The sequence below is a fragment of the Cimex lectularius genome, unplaced genomic scaffold (assembly GCF_000648675.2).
Source record: "Cimex lectularius strain Harlan isolate CLEC.00 unplaced genomic scaffold, Clec_2.1 scaffold22, whole genome shotgun sequence".
NCBI lineage: Eukaryota > Metazoa > Arthropoda > Insecta > Hemiptera > Cimicidae > Cimex > Cimex lectularius.
The window spans coordinates 2,408,974-2,427,555 of NW_019392657.1; the positions used below are offsets into that span (position 1 = coordinate 2,408,974).

The following is an 18,582-nucleotide window of genomic DNA, read 5'->3' on the forward strand; positions in this document are numbered from 1 at the left end:
AAGATTCAATGGTTGGAAATGTGTTTATAATTACATATATTGGATTTATAATCAAATTTTAGAAAAGTGGAATTAGGGAAGACGTTTGTTAGAATGAACAGTTTGAAGAGTTGATAGAACTATTACTTTCGTGACCTTTTGACAAGTGAAGGGCAATTAACTAATAAATTATATCTTTTTATATTAATAATACAAATGTTACTTTTGTAGAAGGAAAATCAGTTTTTTCAGCTTGAGTCAGTTCTGTCGTTTGCGATTTTTTAAATTTTATTTGATAAGTGGGAGGGATGTTGCCAGAAAGGATTGTTGAAAGTTGCGAAAGTGGGGAGTAGCCCGTGGCGTTTGGGTTGAGTCGGAACTCAAGGAGAGGAACGCATGCGTCAGTTGTCTTGTGCTTCTCGTGTCGGTCATTTCCTCGTTCTGTCTTAATGTGTTCCTCGTTATATTAGTCAGTGTCGATGCTGTTTAAACTTGTTATCGTAATGCACCTACCACCGATGTCATCTTTTTAAAACTACAATACAAACACTTTAATATTTCGACATGCCCACTGTGATATCCAAGTGTCTGGAGGACGTCTCCAAGATCAGCGTGCACAAACGTAAATTCGGTAGTGGAGTGTTGACGGCTATCCTACTCGTCTACAGCTGCAAACACGGTTACCCGTACATAAAACATCTCTTGCATTCAACGCCCAAGAAGACGGTCGTCGTATCCAACAACAACAAAAACGAGCCAAATGCGAACGTTTCAGACGAACCGTCGGACAAAAGAGACGTGCCGGGTTTCAACAGAGAGTTTCTTATCGAATTGTATAAATTAATCCGTCTTCTCATACCTCGACTATGGTGCAAAGAAGTCGGCTTACTCTCTGTTCACACGTTGGCGCTCATAACGCGCACATTTATGTCAATTTATGTCGCCACTATGGAAGGCCAAATGGTAAAATTCATTGTGCAGAGGGATATCAACAATTTTGCACTCATGCTACTCAAATGGCTGGGTGTTGCTCTCCCGGCGACCTTTCTCAACTCCCTCATCCGATATCTCGAATGCAAAATTGCTCTCGCCTTCAGGTACGTATTATTCCAATTCGTCGTAGTAATAAGATGAGTATTGTACTTCGATTGACCTTAAACGATGTATTTCAACCGTGTTGATTGAGTGTCAAGGACATAATGACATAAGAACTTATCAACTATTTGTCAAATCACTAATGACACTTGCTTTGTTGCTCTTTGACGTTTGTGCCGACGAAGCATCTTTCCAAGCTTATCCAAAAGTTTTTAACCAACCAATAACTAACAGCTTATCAACTTTAACATTTAATTAAAAAAAAAAAGAAAAGGAAAATAGGTTCAGAGTATATCACTACGGAAGGCCATAAAAACAAATCCAAAAACAGTCATTAAGTGTATTTCTTCCATCTAAATCGAAGTAAAAGAAAGAAAGATATCTGAGGAAAAAACATCCCATTTTATTGTTTAAAAAAATCAATCCTTCATTCATCAATTAAAGACAGCTGAATAGTAGTTTTCTTCATTATTCAATTATGTGTGTTTCATAATTTATTGAAGTCGTGAGGAGCGATCAAGAATGAGGTAGTTTAGAAAACACTTTTTTTTGCCGACGTTTCGACCTTTAATCGGGTCATCTTCAGGGCCTGGGTAAATTACAAAACATGTTGATTGGAAAAAATACAATGTAAGTTGTAAATATAAATTTTGAATCAAGTATTTCATACTCACATAAAGTGTGGTGTCATATTTCTTTACATTTTCACACAACACCAATATGACACCACAAGAATAGCACCACACTTTATGTGAATATGCAATACTTGATTCAAAATTTATATTTACAACTTACATTGAATTTTTTTCCAATCAACATATGTTTTGTAATTTACCCAGGCCCTGAAGATAACCCGAATAAAGGTCGAAACGTCGGCAAAAAAAGTTATGTTTATAAAAATAACTCATTCTTGACCATTCATCACGACTTCAACAAATTATTCAATTTGTTATCCTTATATTTATGGTTCCATATAATATGTAGAAGTTTTTCCGAGATCATATAACAAATGTAATTGTTTGAATGAGTGCTATAGTAAAAGTTAAATAAGTAAAGGTAAGAATCGTTTTAAAAGCATTTTGGGTAAGTTTGCATTTGTACAAATTTTCCAAGTAGAAAAAGGATCGAAGTGGAAAGAGTTCAAGTATATATTTTTTTAAATTAATCAACATGTCAATAATTGCAATCAATCTTATATATTAATATAGAGATGACGTTTCATACATATAATTTTTTAAGTAAGGGTAAGTTTGCGTTGCTTATTCAAAGTACAAAGCCTACTACATTACAAGAAGAATCAAAGACGAAGAAAAAAAAAGTTTAATTATTTCTTCTATTTTTATTTTGCAGATAGTAATATTTTTCTCATCAGTTTATTCACATGTATATATAATATTTCGTTTTTATATTTTAATAATATATAATTAATAACAAATAAGGAATTTATTTCGTAATGTACAAGATTTAAGCTACGAACCCATAAGAATCGTTATGTAACATCCATAAAGTTAATAGGATGAGTCATTTGCAGGAAAGTCAATATTAGACACACATTTTATCCCATTTATTATTTAATTCATTAGTGTAGAAAATGGGTTTTTAAATAAGTAGAATATAGTTTAGATATTTTTTTTCCAGGCCGGAAGAAACAACTTTCACGTAGGCGTCCGTTAAACCGAATATTTGCCAGAAAAACCTGTTCTAAAAATCGGTTAAGATTTCGTGATACCGTTGAAATTCGTATTAGCTTAACTACTGTAATAGAAAATATTTTCATTCCCCTTTTTTCTACAGGAAGAAAATTTTCAATTTTCAGAATAGAGAAATTAATTTCCAGGTGAGAAAAATTCTATCGAATGGTTGCATTTGTGAAAGAAAATAATTCAGTCAGCAAATTCTCCAGATTCAGCCCAGATACCGTGAAAAAAATTCAACTCTTTTTTTTATCTATTCGAGACTGATTTGAAAGTTTGCTAATTTTCTGAAATATTTCGTGCAACAATATTAAATTAACCACTTATTTTGACTACAGATTAAATTATTGCATTTCACTTAAGAAGCCAACAATAAAAAGGAGCATTTTATTATATACTACTTGTAAAAATCTTGGTTTTTCAAAATTGTTCCTTTTACGTTTAAGAAACGGTCTTCCTGTACAAAAAGGAGCTAAAAAAGTTAATTGCTAACAATTTAAATTGATTGAGGAAATACAATGGAACACTTACACTTACAATTAGTGTAAATAATAGCAAACGTCCTCCCTACACCAATCTTCTATTGGTAATAACCTATTTTGTAATAATTACTTGCTTGTTATATAGTTATATGAATACATTTTAATCGTGCCGTCACATTTACAGGTCCTTGGACACAAATTTAATTGATTAATTATTCAGGAATCGTGAGATGCGGTCTGGTGTGATGTAGGTTTCAGAAAAACATTTTCTTTGTCGTGCCAACGTTTCGATCTTTATTGAGATCATCTTCAGGGCCTGGGATTTACAAATATTGTTTAAATTTAACAAATACGTGTAGGATGTGGAAAAGAGTGAATTTATACTTATATATTATATTTTTTTGCATTGTATAAATTCACTTTTTTCCACATCCTGCATGTATTTGTTAAATTTAAACAATGTTTGTAAATCCCAGGCCCTGAAGATGACCTCAATAAAGATCGAAACATTGGCACGATAAAGAAAATGTTTTTCTGAAACCTACGTCATACAAGACCGCATCTCACGATTCCTGAATAATCATCGACTAACGGTCACTAATCACCACATAATTTATTAATATTAGTTTAAGATTTAAATGTTTAATATTTATATTTAAAATTTAAATATAAATATTAATTAAAATTGTAAATATTAAGTGTTAAAACTGTAAGTAAAGGGATTGCGGACGATTGTTCAAACCTTGTTTGAAGTTTTTGGTTATTACACAAAATAATAATTTTATGTGTAATAATTAATCAAAGGATAAAGGAGGAAAACAAATGGTAAAATAAGCAAACCCTATTAGATTTATTTTTATACAAAATCCTTTATTTATGGGACACTGTAAATTCCATTGGCAAACCTGCCTAAGTTCATGTTGTAGCTTTTTTTGTTAATTTATTTTTTATATATATTTATAATTTAACTTTATTGAAATTTAACAATTTTTTAAATTAAAATATTATTCAAGATCGACCTGTATGACAATAACGATTATTAGGATCAGGGTGAGGTCATCAACAGTGACAAAACACTTGTTTTATGTCGAACTTTCGAACACATAAAAGCTGAATTATAATAACAATTTAATAATTATTAGTTTTAATCGGTCGTATATGTTATAAAAGTTGATTTTTTTTAAAGAATCAATATAAATAAAATTAATGCAGTTTGCTTGTTTCCTAGTATTTTGATCCTTTCTATTCTCGCTCGTTTTGTCTTTCAGACGTGTTTCTGCTAGACGTCGTCGTATATTAAAAATTTGTTTATTTAAAAAAAGCCAAGATGTTCAAGAGAGGTCAAAAATGTAGGGGAAACGACCCAAATGCAAGTTCACCACCCAGCAGAAAACATGAAGAAATCATACAAAATAGTGATTGAATAATAATTGGCGTTAATAACTTTTGATTTGCAGGGGTTTTATTTTAAAGAATGTACACTCGACATTTTTGTTTTGTTTTAACGCTACTTCAATATATCAAAACCCGTCCTTCAACCGCGGTTGAGTGAGGCAATTGCGAAACTCGTTTCGACCCTGTAGACTTCAACCGCTGTCACCGTGATGCTGTTGATCCGTACACTTAAATTGCTCCAACGATCTATTATTAAATCCTCTGATTTTTCAACAAAAGGTCGATAAAAGGTGACTTAAAACATTTTTTTTCTCGGTTGTCCTCGCCAATTGGGAAGTTGTGTTGGCATCAGACCTTGAAACTTGAATTCATCAGTCTTGACCTGAATGTTGTTATAAGCACGGTAGTTCTCCACTTTTGCAATCCCGGATCTCTTATACATTTTCCCGACAGTTTCGTTCAATTTCTGTACACGATAAAAAATTATTACAAAAATTACCATTTAATTTAATTAAAGGTAACGGAATAAATTCTTCGTTGGATAGTTTAGGAAAATTCATATAGACAAAGTTAAATTTTAGATTTATTTGTAGATTTTAAAATAGAGTACTTTTCGTTGAGCCAAATTCCTGCTATTTTAATGTGGCACAGGCTAAATTAACTAAACTCCTCACTAATTAAATAAAAAGTAAATAGCAATGTTTATACTCATTTATTTAAAATCTATAAATAAAATATAAGTAGACGATCAAAAACGAACTCTTCAACTAATTCAAAGCCGCAAAATTTAATTTATTGAAGAAAAAACGTTGATTTTTTATTAATAAGAAATGCAGAAAATAAAATTCAAAAGGAAATTTTTAATTAATAAAGATTTATTATATATAAAATCGATGCAATTATTTTAGTGGGTTGGAGTTAAAATTTCAACTATTTCAAAAGTTCTAAAAGGAATGAACAAAATTACAGGCTTCTTTTCCTTCTCCACAATTATTTAATTGGTCTAATAGCAGAGTATTTATATATTTAAGAACGTCTAAAATAGAGGCAGTTGGATTATCCGAAGGAAAAATTGAAAACTAGAAAAGAAACTTTTTAAACCTTCAAATCCTGGACCGTCATCGAAATGCCAATGTGTTTTGCGTTTTAGTCTTATTGTTTAAATATTTAACTTGAATTGCAAATGTACTAAAAACACGTTTGAGATAAATAGCAACGGACAAAGAAAGCTTGCCAGGATCTTGTCATTTTTAGGGTATATTAATTATACCAATTATCATTGATGATAAAATCGTATTTTTAAACAGTTAATAGCCGAGCCAAAAAATAAATTAACATAAAATCGGCCACTTAGGTAAAAAATAGTAGTAAACCTCTATATTATCACAAGGATGTCTGATCTCCAACCCTCAAAAAGATACCAAGGCTCGTTTTTTCATAAATTAATGTCAACATTTCTTTTACAATTGAAATGAAATTTTGTAAATGTTTAAGTTGAAACAATTTTAAAATATCGGCATGTTTTCGTTCTTTCTTCAAAATGAAAGTTGTATTTTATATGCATTAATTAATTCATCACTGGCCTATTAAGTTTACATAATTTTTAATGCTAGTGCACATATGTAAGTAAAAAGTTATTCAAGCTCACTACTAAATTTGTAACGCTTTTGTAAGATAAAAAGGAAGTTATAACACGAATTATACCGGTTTATCAGAGCGGGGTTTATATTTAAAATGAGCTGACATAGAGAGGGTGTGTGACTTATCTTCAATTTTCAACACGAGTTGCTTGTTGCGGGAACTCATAATTTTACGTTGATTTAAGCCCTCCTTTCAAAGTTCGGTATTTACAAGCAACGGTTGAGATAAAGATGCTGTGCCGGGTTTGCAGATGAAGGTCGGAATGTATTTTTAGCACACATGCTTCTAAGAGAGAAAGGTAGAGTCTAGTTATCAATTCTAAGTCATCTCAGAATTTCTCAACTTCCTCCGTGTTGTCAAACAAGTCAAATTGTTGCCTCAAGAATACACTTCACATAGCATAACACTTTTATTACAACACTTACAATATACATTACGTGTTTTTAATGTTCCAGCTGAATTATCTGCACATCAATTTTTTTTTTAATTATGGGAATTGCAAGAAATTTTCTTTTGAAAGGAAAAGTGCTATATTTCATTTTCAACTTGGGGCTTTATCAATCATTAATCTCTCATTTTTTCTCCACTTGTTTTCTAATTAACAAACGAATGTTATTTAATTATCTCCCGATTTTTGTCCTGGTACAGAGATTATTTTTTACCGTTATTGAACTCTGTTATAATTTATCTTCTGTTATCTTCTCCAATCCTTTGGAAGCGATGTTAAACAGATTAAAAAAATCCTTTTTATATGCACATTTTATTTATTCTTCTTTAATCTTTCCAAAGTTCAAGATCCATCTTTAAAGTGGCTCTCGATTTCAATACGATAGAACAAATCTAAATTCCCCAGTTGGAATTAAATTGGAAAATTTGCAAAATGCACGTACCACTGGAGTAATCCGCACACTATTCTTACAAACACCCAGGAATCAATTATGCAATAAAATAAATAAAAAATAATTAAAATGTTATTTACTTCTTTGTAGGGACATGCCTACCTTGTTGATAAATTATTGGAAGCAACTTTCAGAATAAGAAAAGAAAGCTGATTTTAAAATATAAAACTTGAAAGAAACTGAGAAGGAAATTTAATATAATAATAATTTTCTATGGAATCAAAAGAACAGCATCAAACGAAATGCTTTTTAATAAACTTCGTTCAAAAATTTTCAATAACAACATTTATACAATGATAAAAAAAAGCCACTGGCGATTGGATAAAAATTGGTTCAATATTATCTAAAATAATTATTCAGAAATCGTGAGATGCGGTCTGGTGTGATGTAGGTTTCAGAAAAACATTTTCTTTATCGTGCCAACGTTTCGATCTTTATTGAGATCATCTTCAGGGCCTGGGATTTACAAACATTACGTAAATGTTTGTAAATCCCAGGCCCTGAAGATGATCTCAATAAAGATCGAAACGTTGGCACGATAAAGAAAATGTTTTTCTGAAACCTACATCACACCAGACAGCATCTCATGATTTCTGAATAATTATAGATTAACGGTTACTAATCACCACACATTATCTAAAATCATATCTAGATGATTTTTTAAACTATTTTTTAATTACATTTATTTGTATTTACAACAGCAAATATTGTATTAAGTTAATATAACTTCATATATGATCAATTTGTCGTTTGAGTCATTTATAGGAGAAATTGCCCAGTGACAAACCGAAACCTGGTCAATCTTCTCTCAAAGAGAAGGTCTCGGGACCACTTTCGCTTCGATCATCTCGTAGGATTTCCTGGTAGGGTCGGATGTGATAACTGTCGTATTTGATTATTGTGGATGCTCAGTTTCAGTTCACAAACAGGATGTAGGTCGTTATAAATAGTGTGATTAGAAACTTAAAAAGTAGCATTTATAATTGGACGGAGAATTTTAGACTGAATTGATTGAAGGGGATAAAAAAACTCGATTGAAAATATTTTATGGTACTTCAACAATAAAAGTATTCTATTTAATAAATAATAATTAAAATTGAGAACTGTTCTTTAACTTTTCGTCTGTAGTCGCATGTACATTTTGAGTTTTTTAGCATTCTTGCAAGCTCGGGATTTTTCAGACTGTTTAAATTCTCCTTAAAATCATTTCGATTAGAAATTATTCAATTAAAAATTTGTCTAATGAATTAAAATACAATATGCGTTATAATAATTTTTTATTAATAAAAATTATCGTAGTAACAAAAATTTGCTTGCTTTTAAATTTCAAGCCTTTGCTATTGATAAACTGTAAAAGTAATTCTGTCATATAGGACGGCTAGGTCTAACTACTCGTTGGGTATCGCGGACCAACAATCCATGGGTTATGCCGGGATTCGAACCCAGGCCCAGCGAGCCAATACGAGTCGTTCGCCCTAACCACTCACCCTGCTATTACTGTCGCTGTTTGAATAATTTAACACTAAATCTTATGTTAATTAATTAGCCTTTCATTACTGTGTGAAAAAAAGACAAACGTATTAAAGGTCATCATTAATTTGCAACGGAATAATTCATCTTGTTCTTTAGCTTTTCGGCGATTATAAGTAAACCAATGTATGATTATGGTCTTGTCGCTTCATACAATAAATACATCTTTTTTTATTGATGCCTAATTAAAATTGCGTGGTTTGATTTTTTACAATGACATTAATCATACACACATTTGCATAAATTAATATGATATTGATAATTAAAGAATAACGACTAACTAGATGGCATAAATATATTGAAATTAAAGTATGCTAATGGATTCAAAGAGTGAAGCCGACGTGAAAATCGAGTTGTTTTTTTATTGGGCCGCGTACATGGAAAATGGTCGAAACGTGGAAAATCAGATTCTCCTCAGTATACGGTCAACGATGATACAGCGGCTGTAATAGTGTCTTACACAACTATTAGGTAACACCTTTGCGCGAATTCTCGAATCAATGGAATGCCGATTTTTTCCTCCCCAAAAAGTGATATTGAACGTCGAATAAATAATAATGAATAAATGAATAAATAATAAATAAATAACGTTTAGTTTTGACGTATAAAAAAAACTTCCTAATTGTCAAAAAGGTAGAATATCAATGAAGTCTTTAGTTCCAACTGGTTTTAACTTTATTTTATTTGGGAAACTTTTCACTTACATAAGCATCTTCAGCCTTATTTTAATTTTAGGGTGACAAATGTATAAATTTTGAAAAATCTGTGTACTAATGTTTACCTAATGTTATAATTTAAATCTAATGAATTGAATGAATTAATTACGTCTGGTGAAAATAAAAAATATATAAATCAGCTAACATGAGGATACACAATTTTCTGTTATTATAAACAAGTGTCAGCCTCCTGACACCGGTCTCATTGTTGGTTTGAACGCGTCCGTTTTCCCATATTTCCTTTCCTGGATGTAAATTATTTGATTAGGTAAAAATTAATTCACAGATATTTCAAAATTTATGTATTTGTCATTCTAAAATTATTTTGTATTGGATACAAAGCTAGAGAAAAGCTTCGCAAGTAAATAAAGTTAAAACCAGTTGGAACTAAAAGTTTCATTGATATTCTATCTTTGTCAATTAGTAGTTGTTTTTTTTCGAGTAGGCATCAACGTCAATACTAATCATTATTTATTCAATTAATTATTCTTTTCATCTAAGGTCTTGGTTGAGATGAAAAAGTTAGTGTCACGAGCGGGATTCGAACCCACGACCTTCGGCTAGTGGATCGAAATCGCGATAGCTCAAGTGGTTAGAACAGCTGCGTACTTAACCAAAGATCGTGGGTTCGAATCCCGCTCGTGACACTGACTTTTTTATCTCCGCCAAGATTTTAGATAAAAAGAATAATTAATAGGTAATTACGGTAAAAATGTATGGGCTAATATTATTTATTCGATGTTCAATATGATCCACCAAAAAGGTAAACCTAATCTTGAAAAAATCGTCACTTCCCAATTGGTTTTCTCGATGACATATTTTCGGCTTGGAACACAACACGATTGGGTTTGAAAATATTGGATAATCATATCGAATTTCAATGTTCAAAAGTTCGCGCTTCGTATTCGTCAGTATTCTTTCGACTGAAATAAACCTAATATTCTGTAAATATTGAAAAATAGGAAGGGTTTCTACATTTGGCAATTTTCTTAATTATTTCTACATATTATGATTGTTTCAAGACAATCCGAGAAGTGGAGATAAGTTCGCCTTTGGCCACTGGACCAGAATGTGACTAGAACTGTTTTGTAATACCATAACAAAATATCTCTTGCTTTCTCAAGAGTGACTTTCTCGATGCTGTTCCAGTCCCACCTTAACTACCATTTTTTAAACATTTAAACACATTTAGAAATTTCTTAATCGCATCTCTCTAATTTCTCACACTTGACGCAACTAGCCTGCAGATTTTTTTAAAAATTATTATACGGCCGCGAAATGCGATCCTTTGTCGATATGAGGCATTTTTTCTAGACTTGGTGATCGAGTTTGATGTTTGTCTTATTCAAAAGAAGAAAGAAGAAAAAGAACACAACAGACGCTTTTGACTGAGTGGCACTTTGTGGGCACTTTATAGGATAGAGAAACCATAGGCGATTCGATAAGTTATCTAATCCACCAGTTACTTTCCACGAAGTGCATACTGTGCCTATGTAGGAAACTGAATTAACCCTAAGCCACCTTTTTCATGGAATGAATTGAACTTTTTTTAGCAGCTTTTCAGTACGAAAATATTTTCGGTTTTTTGTTGTTATTGTTGTTACTTTATTATTCATGGCAATGCATAGACTACGGCGTTTTATTGCATTTTCCTCTGTTTATGACCTTTAAGACCCTGGCCAAACGACTACTACAAATCTTTGTATTACTCGTAATCTTAAAAAAAAAATAAAAAATGCCTTGCTGGAATGCGGTTCTATTACATACATTTTTAAATAAACAATTCGATCACCATCGTAAATAATTTTGAATATATGAACTACAATAACACTTTTTTCATGCCATGCCGCGGGCCAGAAAGCTGGTGGTGAAATAAATCTCGAACTCAAGTTTCGTGCGGCGTATTTGTGCAACCGGTAATTGTCAGTATGTCGTACTATTTCTGATCCAAAATTCTTTACTCGCCGAGGTGGAAAAAGGTCATGATTTTGAGGAAATAAAAGCGGTCGTAATTATACTTTCCACATCCTAGCCACTTGATTTCTGTTGCCCAACCCTACCAGGCGGAGAGACAGCATGTTACGAAAAACGGTGTAACTGTAATTGATGGTATCTGCTTCCCACTTGTCAAATTATCTTTATACTGTTATGTTGCTGCACATAAAACTTGTTCATATTGAAATTGAACTTTTGCAATAGCCATGAATGATTGATTTTAGTTTATTTATTATTCTTTTAACTAAGGAACGTTTCATATTATTTTTTAAAATATTCTGGTTGAAACAGAATATTTAAAACGTTGTATTAAAACGTGAAACACTGTTGGGAGATCTGTGAAGACACGAAACTACCTTTAATCATATACAATAATTTTATCCTCCTTATTTTTGCTATATCTGTCAACAAGTGGATGACTCACCCCATTATAAGATCTAAATTTATGTTAATATTTAAAAAGACCCTATCTTTTTTTTTCTGATTTTAACTTAAATAAAATCTCTTTCCGACATTTGCCAATATATTCACATGCTTTGGTGCAAGTCACCCACCCAAACTCTCCTGTACCATAGATCCATTTCGTGTCCCATCATCTTAATGAGAAGAAATTAAAAATGGTCTGCATAGGAAACAAAGCACTCCAGCGGTCTTCATAGACTTCATGACTGCCTTTGATAGAGTATGGAGGAGAAAAACTAGAAAAACCATCCTGAGTTTGGAGGAAAAACTACTAAATAAAATTTTAGCTTTTGGCTTGAAAGATATACGTTTAAGGCTATCCCTTCCTTCCCCTCACAAAGATTTATTATGGTAAAGTACGGAGATCACCTCGTCTTACAAGCAGACATGGCAGAGGCCACCTCAAGGATCCGTACTCAGTTCCGTTCTATTTAAACTGATGATAGATGGTATTATAGGCTCAATTCAAAGTGTCCTTGGTATAAAGACCTTGCTTTATTAGACTTATTCGTTTGGACCACAAGTAGTGAGATAAGTGCTCTAGAACCAGCTTTTAATGGAGCACTAGAAAATCTTTTAAAAATGAGTTTGTTGTTAACACCTAAAATCATCATTTCCTCTTTACATTCTTTCTACCAAGAGATGCTACCCCCCTCTCTACACTATGATTCCAAGCCATTATGAGAAACAAACGTCCATCACTTTAGGTATTTTGTTCAACAGGTGGATTTGTTGAACTAGTGGCTAAAAAGCTCTCTGCATGATTCTTGGAGAGTGAGGACCTCAGTGCATTAGAGATAGGGTGGTGAGCATTATCAGGTGCTGATTGATCCTGAGAGTTCCCTAAGTGTCATCTTAATATAACGATGAACTAGATTATCGACCTGCTGGATACAAGAAGTCTTTTCAGAGGATCTTCGGAAGAGGTCAAAACATTTTGACCTCTTCCGAAGATCCTCTGAAAAGACTTCATCTTAATATGTTCATGTATGCTTCCTCCACTACTGCACCACTGCTTTAACAAAATTTTTGTGATGTAGCTCACTGAAGGGCATCAATACCATATATTTTTACACTTTAAAGTCAGTCACACATCCAATGTGCCATGGTCTCATACACCACTTAGAGGTGCGAGATTTAGTATGAATACTCCATCCTTGCTAGCGGCATTGATATGTGGCTTTAGACATGCCCCATCCAGTGGGGAGTTTGGTCAGTGACCTGGTATTCCGAGTCACTCCTTAAAATCTTCAAGTGATTCTCTGAGCACTTGGAAAGGTTGTGAGAGAATGTCTCTGTGCCAGGCCCACATCTCCTACAATCGGCTGTCAAATTTGAGTCCGCCCTCCCCATTACCTCCTTCGAAACAATCGAATTGGTCCTAAGCAGAGGACATCGATATGTCTAATTCCTGACGAATCAGAGACCCGTCCTGGAGCCATCGATTGGCTACTGCGTCATTGGTGAAGATCTTCACCACATGACCCATCCCCCAAGACCGCCTAATTCTTCAGCTCCCTCCAGTATAATCAGTTTGCTAGCTAACACATGCAGTCCCCTATAGTTGGTGGGCCACTCCACACCATGGTTAGTGGCCGTACTTAGGATAGAGATAGGTAGAGCCCACCCACAGATGCACTACAGGAACCGCATGCACCAGGAATGCCTAGTCCTCCGTCTTTACCACTAGTGCAGAGGCGAGGTGGTTTGTAGGAGAGAGATAAAGCTACATTATATTTCTTAGAATATTTATAACTGTGTTGATTTTAGAATTCAAGTATTATAATTGTACTGTGGCTTGTTCCATTCTTAACAGTAAGCTAGTAAGCCTCTATTTGATATATTATTTTCACTGGGCTCATTTACTACACTCTTTATCTGATTCCATTGAGTTTGTGTACAAGAATCCTATTAAAATTATCATTTTAATTTATAAAATAATAATAAATAGTTATTATATCACTATGCTTTCTATACTGATGTGAATATTACCCTGTCTGCGAGTTCTAAATTAATGTGTTATTAAACTTGAAACTTTCTTTGTATATAATTATTTAACTAGCTTCAAACAAGGGTCGTTTTCTATGATACTATTTTAATTATTTATTTATTTATATATAATTATTTAATTATATTTAAGTAATGTAGCCATTGCACAAATGAATGATTTTTTTCTCTTTTTTTATTTTACAGATCCCGACTTGTAAACCATGCTTATCATCTGTACATGAAGAATCAAACTTATTACAGGGTAAGCAATCTAGACTCTAGGATAGAAAACGCAGATCACCTTCTCACAGAAGACATAAAAGCTTTTACCGCTTCTTTGGCCCATCTCTATTCTCATTTAACAAAGCCACTGTTTGACTGTGCCCTAATTGGTTTAGCATTAGCAAGGTCCAGTCGTCAAATGGGAGCTGCTGTTATTCCAGGTGTGATTAAATTTATTAATAAATTTGAACTGTTAAACTGACACAATAATGATGGATTTCAGGTCCACTTTTGGCTGTAATTGTGATTTCCTTAACTGGACAAGTGTTAAGATGTCTTTCACCCAAATTTGGCGCTCTGGTTGCCATAGAAGCAGAAAGATCTGCGTACCTACGGAGTGTACATTCAAGATTGATAACTAATGCTGAGGAAATAGCTTTCTATGGTGGCAGTAAGGTCAGAAAATCAATGAAGTTAAACATTTTATCATATTTAACAACATGATTCTCAAACATACAAATATCATGACTAATGTGGTTTCATAATTAGATGATGAATTAGAATTGATAAATTCTTTTGTGCAAATGATAAAAGTCCAAGAGTGTGTTCAACTATAGCAATTTGTTATCATATTTACATGATTAAAAATAACGGTCATCATTTGAAGTACTCTTCTTTTAAAATAACAAATAATTTTGCTTAGTAAATAGTAATATACTCAACAAAATTGTGATTTGATTATAAATACGCTTTTAAGCACAAAAAAGTTCCTATTTAAATATTTCAGGTAGAATTAAATCATTTGAAAGCAGCTTATAGATGTTTAGTGGATCATAAGAATAAAATTTTGTGCCAAAGACTTTGGTATGTGGTCCTTGAACAGTTCCTAATGAAATATGTGTGGAGTGGCACAGGTATGATTATGGTATCTATACCGATTCTCATGGCTTCCAATGATACAGGTAATTGTTTATATCCTATCCATTTTATGAAATTGAAACAATATTTTATTATTACATATTATGTATTTAAAGGGATTGCTAGAAATGTAAGCGACCGAACTCAGTATTTTACAACTGCAAGAAATCTCCTTATCTCTGGAGCTGATGCTGTTGAAAGATTGTTGTCTTCTTATAAAGAAATTGTCGAATTAGCTGGCTACACGTCTCGAGTCGGCGCAGTGCTGAAAGTCTTCAAGGATGTCTCGGAGGGAGTGTACCAGAGATCAGCCATTACAACTTCTTTCAACAAATACCGAGATATCAGAGGTGGGTTTCACACCATAAAATGACTGCAATTACAATTTAATACAAATTAGAACACAAAATCAAAACATGTCAGCAATTTATTTATAAACAGTATGAATTGGAAATCACTCTTGATTCGTTTTTTAATTCTAATTATTTATTAGCTACTTTAATAAGATTTGACTTGTAAATAAATATAAACACACTAATATTTGTCTTACGGAGATAAATCCGATAAAATAAATTTAATTTTAAACAAAAATATCATTAAATTCAAATTGAGTAATTTGTTTATTATTTTTGTACATTTAGGATCCATCAGACATAGTACAGATGGAAGTATTAAATTGTGTGATGTGCCAATTGTTACTCCTACTGGTAAGTTTTCTTTTCCTGTGTGTGAGTGTGTTCGTGCGTGCGTGTGTGTGTGTGTGTGTGTGTGTGTGTGTGTGTGTGAGTGAGTGAGTGAGAGAGAGAGAGGGGGAGTGTGAGAGAGAGATTAATCCATTGTATTTTGGCTATTTAAGGAGATGTTGTTATTCCGAATTTGAGCATACACATAAAGCCAGGCCGTCATCTTTTAATAACTGGCCCCAATGGCTGTGGGAAATCTTCCATGTTCAGAGTCATTTGTGGCTTGTGGCCGCTGTATGATGGAACTCTTTACATTCCTCCAAATTCAAATATGTTTTACATCCCACAAAGGTTTGTTTATAAATTATTGTTAATGTGTCATTTTGTATTCATATCTAAAAAAAAAATTTCAGGCCGTACATGTCGATCGGTAGTCTCAGGGAGCAAATCATTTATCCTGATACCGTAGAAGATATGAGGAAAAAAGGAATTAGCGATAAAGATTTGGAGGAATGTCTCAGTCATGTCGCTTTAAACAGTCTTGTGACAAGAGAAGGTGGATGGTCTGCTGAGGCCGATTGGAAGGATATTCTTTCTGGAGGGGAAAAACAAAGAATTGCAATTGCCAGGCTGTTTTACCACAAGTATATATCTTTTCCTTAGTACATTTATTTTTATTTAATTTATATAAGAGAAAGCTTGACCTAATAACTTAAATGTTGTTATATAACTGGTAAGAACATGTTTCGGCTGCTGAGGATATTTTTGACATTCTGACCCAATTACTCACCTTTTACACAATCTTATACATCAATTTTACTGTTGACAGATCCAATTTATAGTACTTTCCATTTAATTCTCTAGAAAGTGAGAGAAAAAACATCGGAAGGGAAAAGTCATAATCATCAAAATAGGACATAATATAAATGTACTGATTACTGATTTATGTAAGCTCAAATTTGTACAATCATTTCTCACAGTACACCGGCAATTCCAGCTTTTGTGATTTATTTCGAATTACCGGCAGGCCTTAAGAATCACCCAGCCTAAGTGTTAGCAGTGGCTGAAGTTTTCTCTGACTGGCCGTCAAGCTTGGGCTCCAGGGGTTATCAAAAGCCATTTCAGCACCCAGCACAATAGTTCCCTAAACCCAAACCCATTCACTATTAAAAACATTCTTCTTTATTAAATTTCATTCTCTCAGGGCAATGGAGTACTTGATATTTCCACATTACCCACCACACGTATCAAAATAATTTAATTGAGGGTTGATGGGTACTCAATATTCTACCATCGGCCCCCTCACAGTACATTCATGCCAATAAATACATTCACTCTCAACACACACTAATGGACCAAAACGAGATATCTATACAATAAAACAACACTGTTTCCTCCAAGAATGGTAAAAGGAAACCCAGCAGTTCTCTAGAACGATTCTCATAACAGGTAGCATTCCACGCTCTCTATATGGCTCTAAGAAGTTGCACCCTTCAAATTAGGTGGACACATCGAGCAACCTTTCATTAAATGCCAGACACAAACATGGGCTCTGGCCCAAAAGTATGTGTCCTTGTGTCAACCTCACATGGCCTATTTTTAATCGAGTGAGGATGGCCCTTCTTCCACAAATCAGGTTCTCCGGCACCTACAGCAATTTAATTATTCATTAGGATGAATTTATTAGATATTCATATTCTTCTAAAAATATCATTGCATTATTTTGTTAATTTAATAACCGACTTTTGACTAACGAGTAATAACAAGTTCAGCTACTTTTCTTATAAAGTGCTTATAAATGACTTGATTCATATAAAAATTAGTATTAATAGTTTTTTTTTATTAAAGAGGAAGGTAAGAAATGATCATCTTATTGTACCAGCACTGGATTAAGCTAATTTACTTTTTTTGTGTCCTTGGATTATCACATAGTACAGTTATGATTTGTGTAATAAAAATAATGCATTTGGAAAATTTCAAAGGCAAAGTTAGTGAGTCGGAAACTATGTTGTGTTCAATATTAAACAATATTTGTAATCCATTTATGTTTTGGTCTAATTGACCAAATTACTTATTTCAATTAACTATTCTTTTCACCAAGACCTTACATAAAAAGAATAATCAATTGAAATATTTTTAATGTTCGTTCTAGAATTTTTATTATGTTACTTGTATTATTTCAGGCCATCTTTTGCACTTCTTGACGAATGTACTAGCGCTGTGAGTATGGATGTTGAAAGCAAAATGTATGAAGATGCAAAATCCCTCGGAATAACTCTGTTGACAATTACGCATAGGCCTTCACTTTGGTGTGTATAATGTCTTTTCTAATTTTATCTAAAATATTAGTTCCAAAACCAATTTCGCCTTACACACTTTCACATTTTAATGCTTTTTTAAAATTATCATTTCAGGAAATTCCATGATGAAATTCTTGAGTTTGATGGGCAAGGCAGTTGGCTACTTAAAGAGGTATCACATTAAGTCATTCATGATAGCTGGATTCATGAACAGGTATAATTTAAATTGCCATTAAATTTTTGTACACCTAATTACATTTTTCATATTTGTATTAAGGGAGAAAAAAATATTTTCAGGACAAGAGGAAAGACAGACATCCGGTGGCAATAAGTTACTTTTGTTATATATGTACTTAAAAATTAGAATGAAAATCAAATGTACGAGTGTAAAACCAATTTTTTTTGGAATGTAAAATTGAAATATATAAATAATGTATCATAAATTATTCTACCCTTAACAACTTTTTTGTTATTTTGTAATGTAAATTTAAAGAAACCTAAACTTGTATTATTTTTTAAAATAAACTCTTCATAGATTAAAATATCATCCTGCACCCTAGTTAAAAAAATAAATAAAATTGA

General features: G+C 32.7%; 1 protein-coding gene across 2 annotated transcripts; it reads left to right on the forward strand.

The window, feature by feature from the left end:
• The first annotated feature begins 329 nt into the window (after positions 1-329).
• LOC106663905 (ATP-binding cassette sub-family D member 2) lies at positions 330-18,444 on the forward strand. Of its 2 annotated transcripts, XM_014389143.2 has the most exons (11): positions 330-1,076; positions 14,082-14,320; positions 14,383-14,555; positions 14,887-15,061; positions 15,134-15,367; positions 15,659-15,724; positions 15,874-16,051; positions 16,114-16,344; positions 17,884-18,009; positions 18,115-18,214; positions 18,298-18,444. In XM_014389143.2, exons 1-10 carry the CDS (start codon positions 544-546, stop codon positions 18,182-18,184), a joined length of 2,025 nt encoding a protein of 674 aa, XP_014244629.1. In that variant the 5' UTR covers positions 330-543; the 3' UTR covers positions 18,185-18,214; positions 18,298-18,444. The 2 variants fall into 2 exon arrangements, with proteins under 2 accessions (XP_014244629.1, XP_014244638.1); XM_014389152.2 differs by lacking the exon at positions 18,298-18,444 and having other exon boundaries at positions 544-1,076; positions 18,115-18,215.
• Positions 18,445-18,582: the final 138 nt, after the last annotated feature.

Coding starts and splice junctions, on each gene's coding strand:
- LOC106663905 (XM_014389143.2), top strand. CDS start 544: ATGCCCACTGTGATATCCAAGTGTCTGGAGGACGTCTCCAAGATCAGC. Junction 14,321..14,382: donor GGGAGCTGCTGTTATTCCAG/GTGTGATTAAAT, acceptor GATGGATTTCAG/GTCCACTTTTGGCTGTAATT. Junction 16,052..16,113: donor ATGTTTTACATCCCACAAAG/GTTTGTTTATAA, acceptor AAAAAATTTCAG/GCCGTACATGTCGATCGGTA.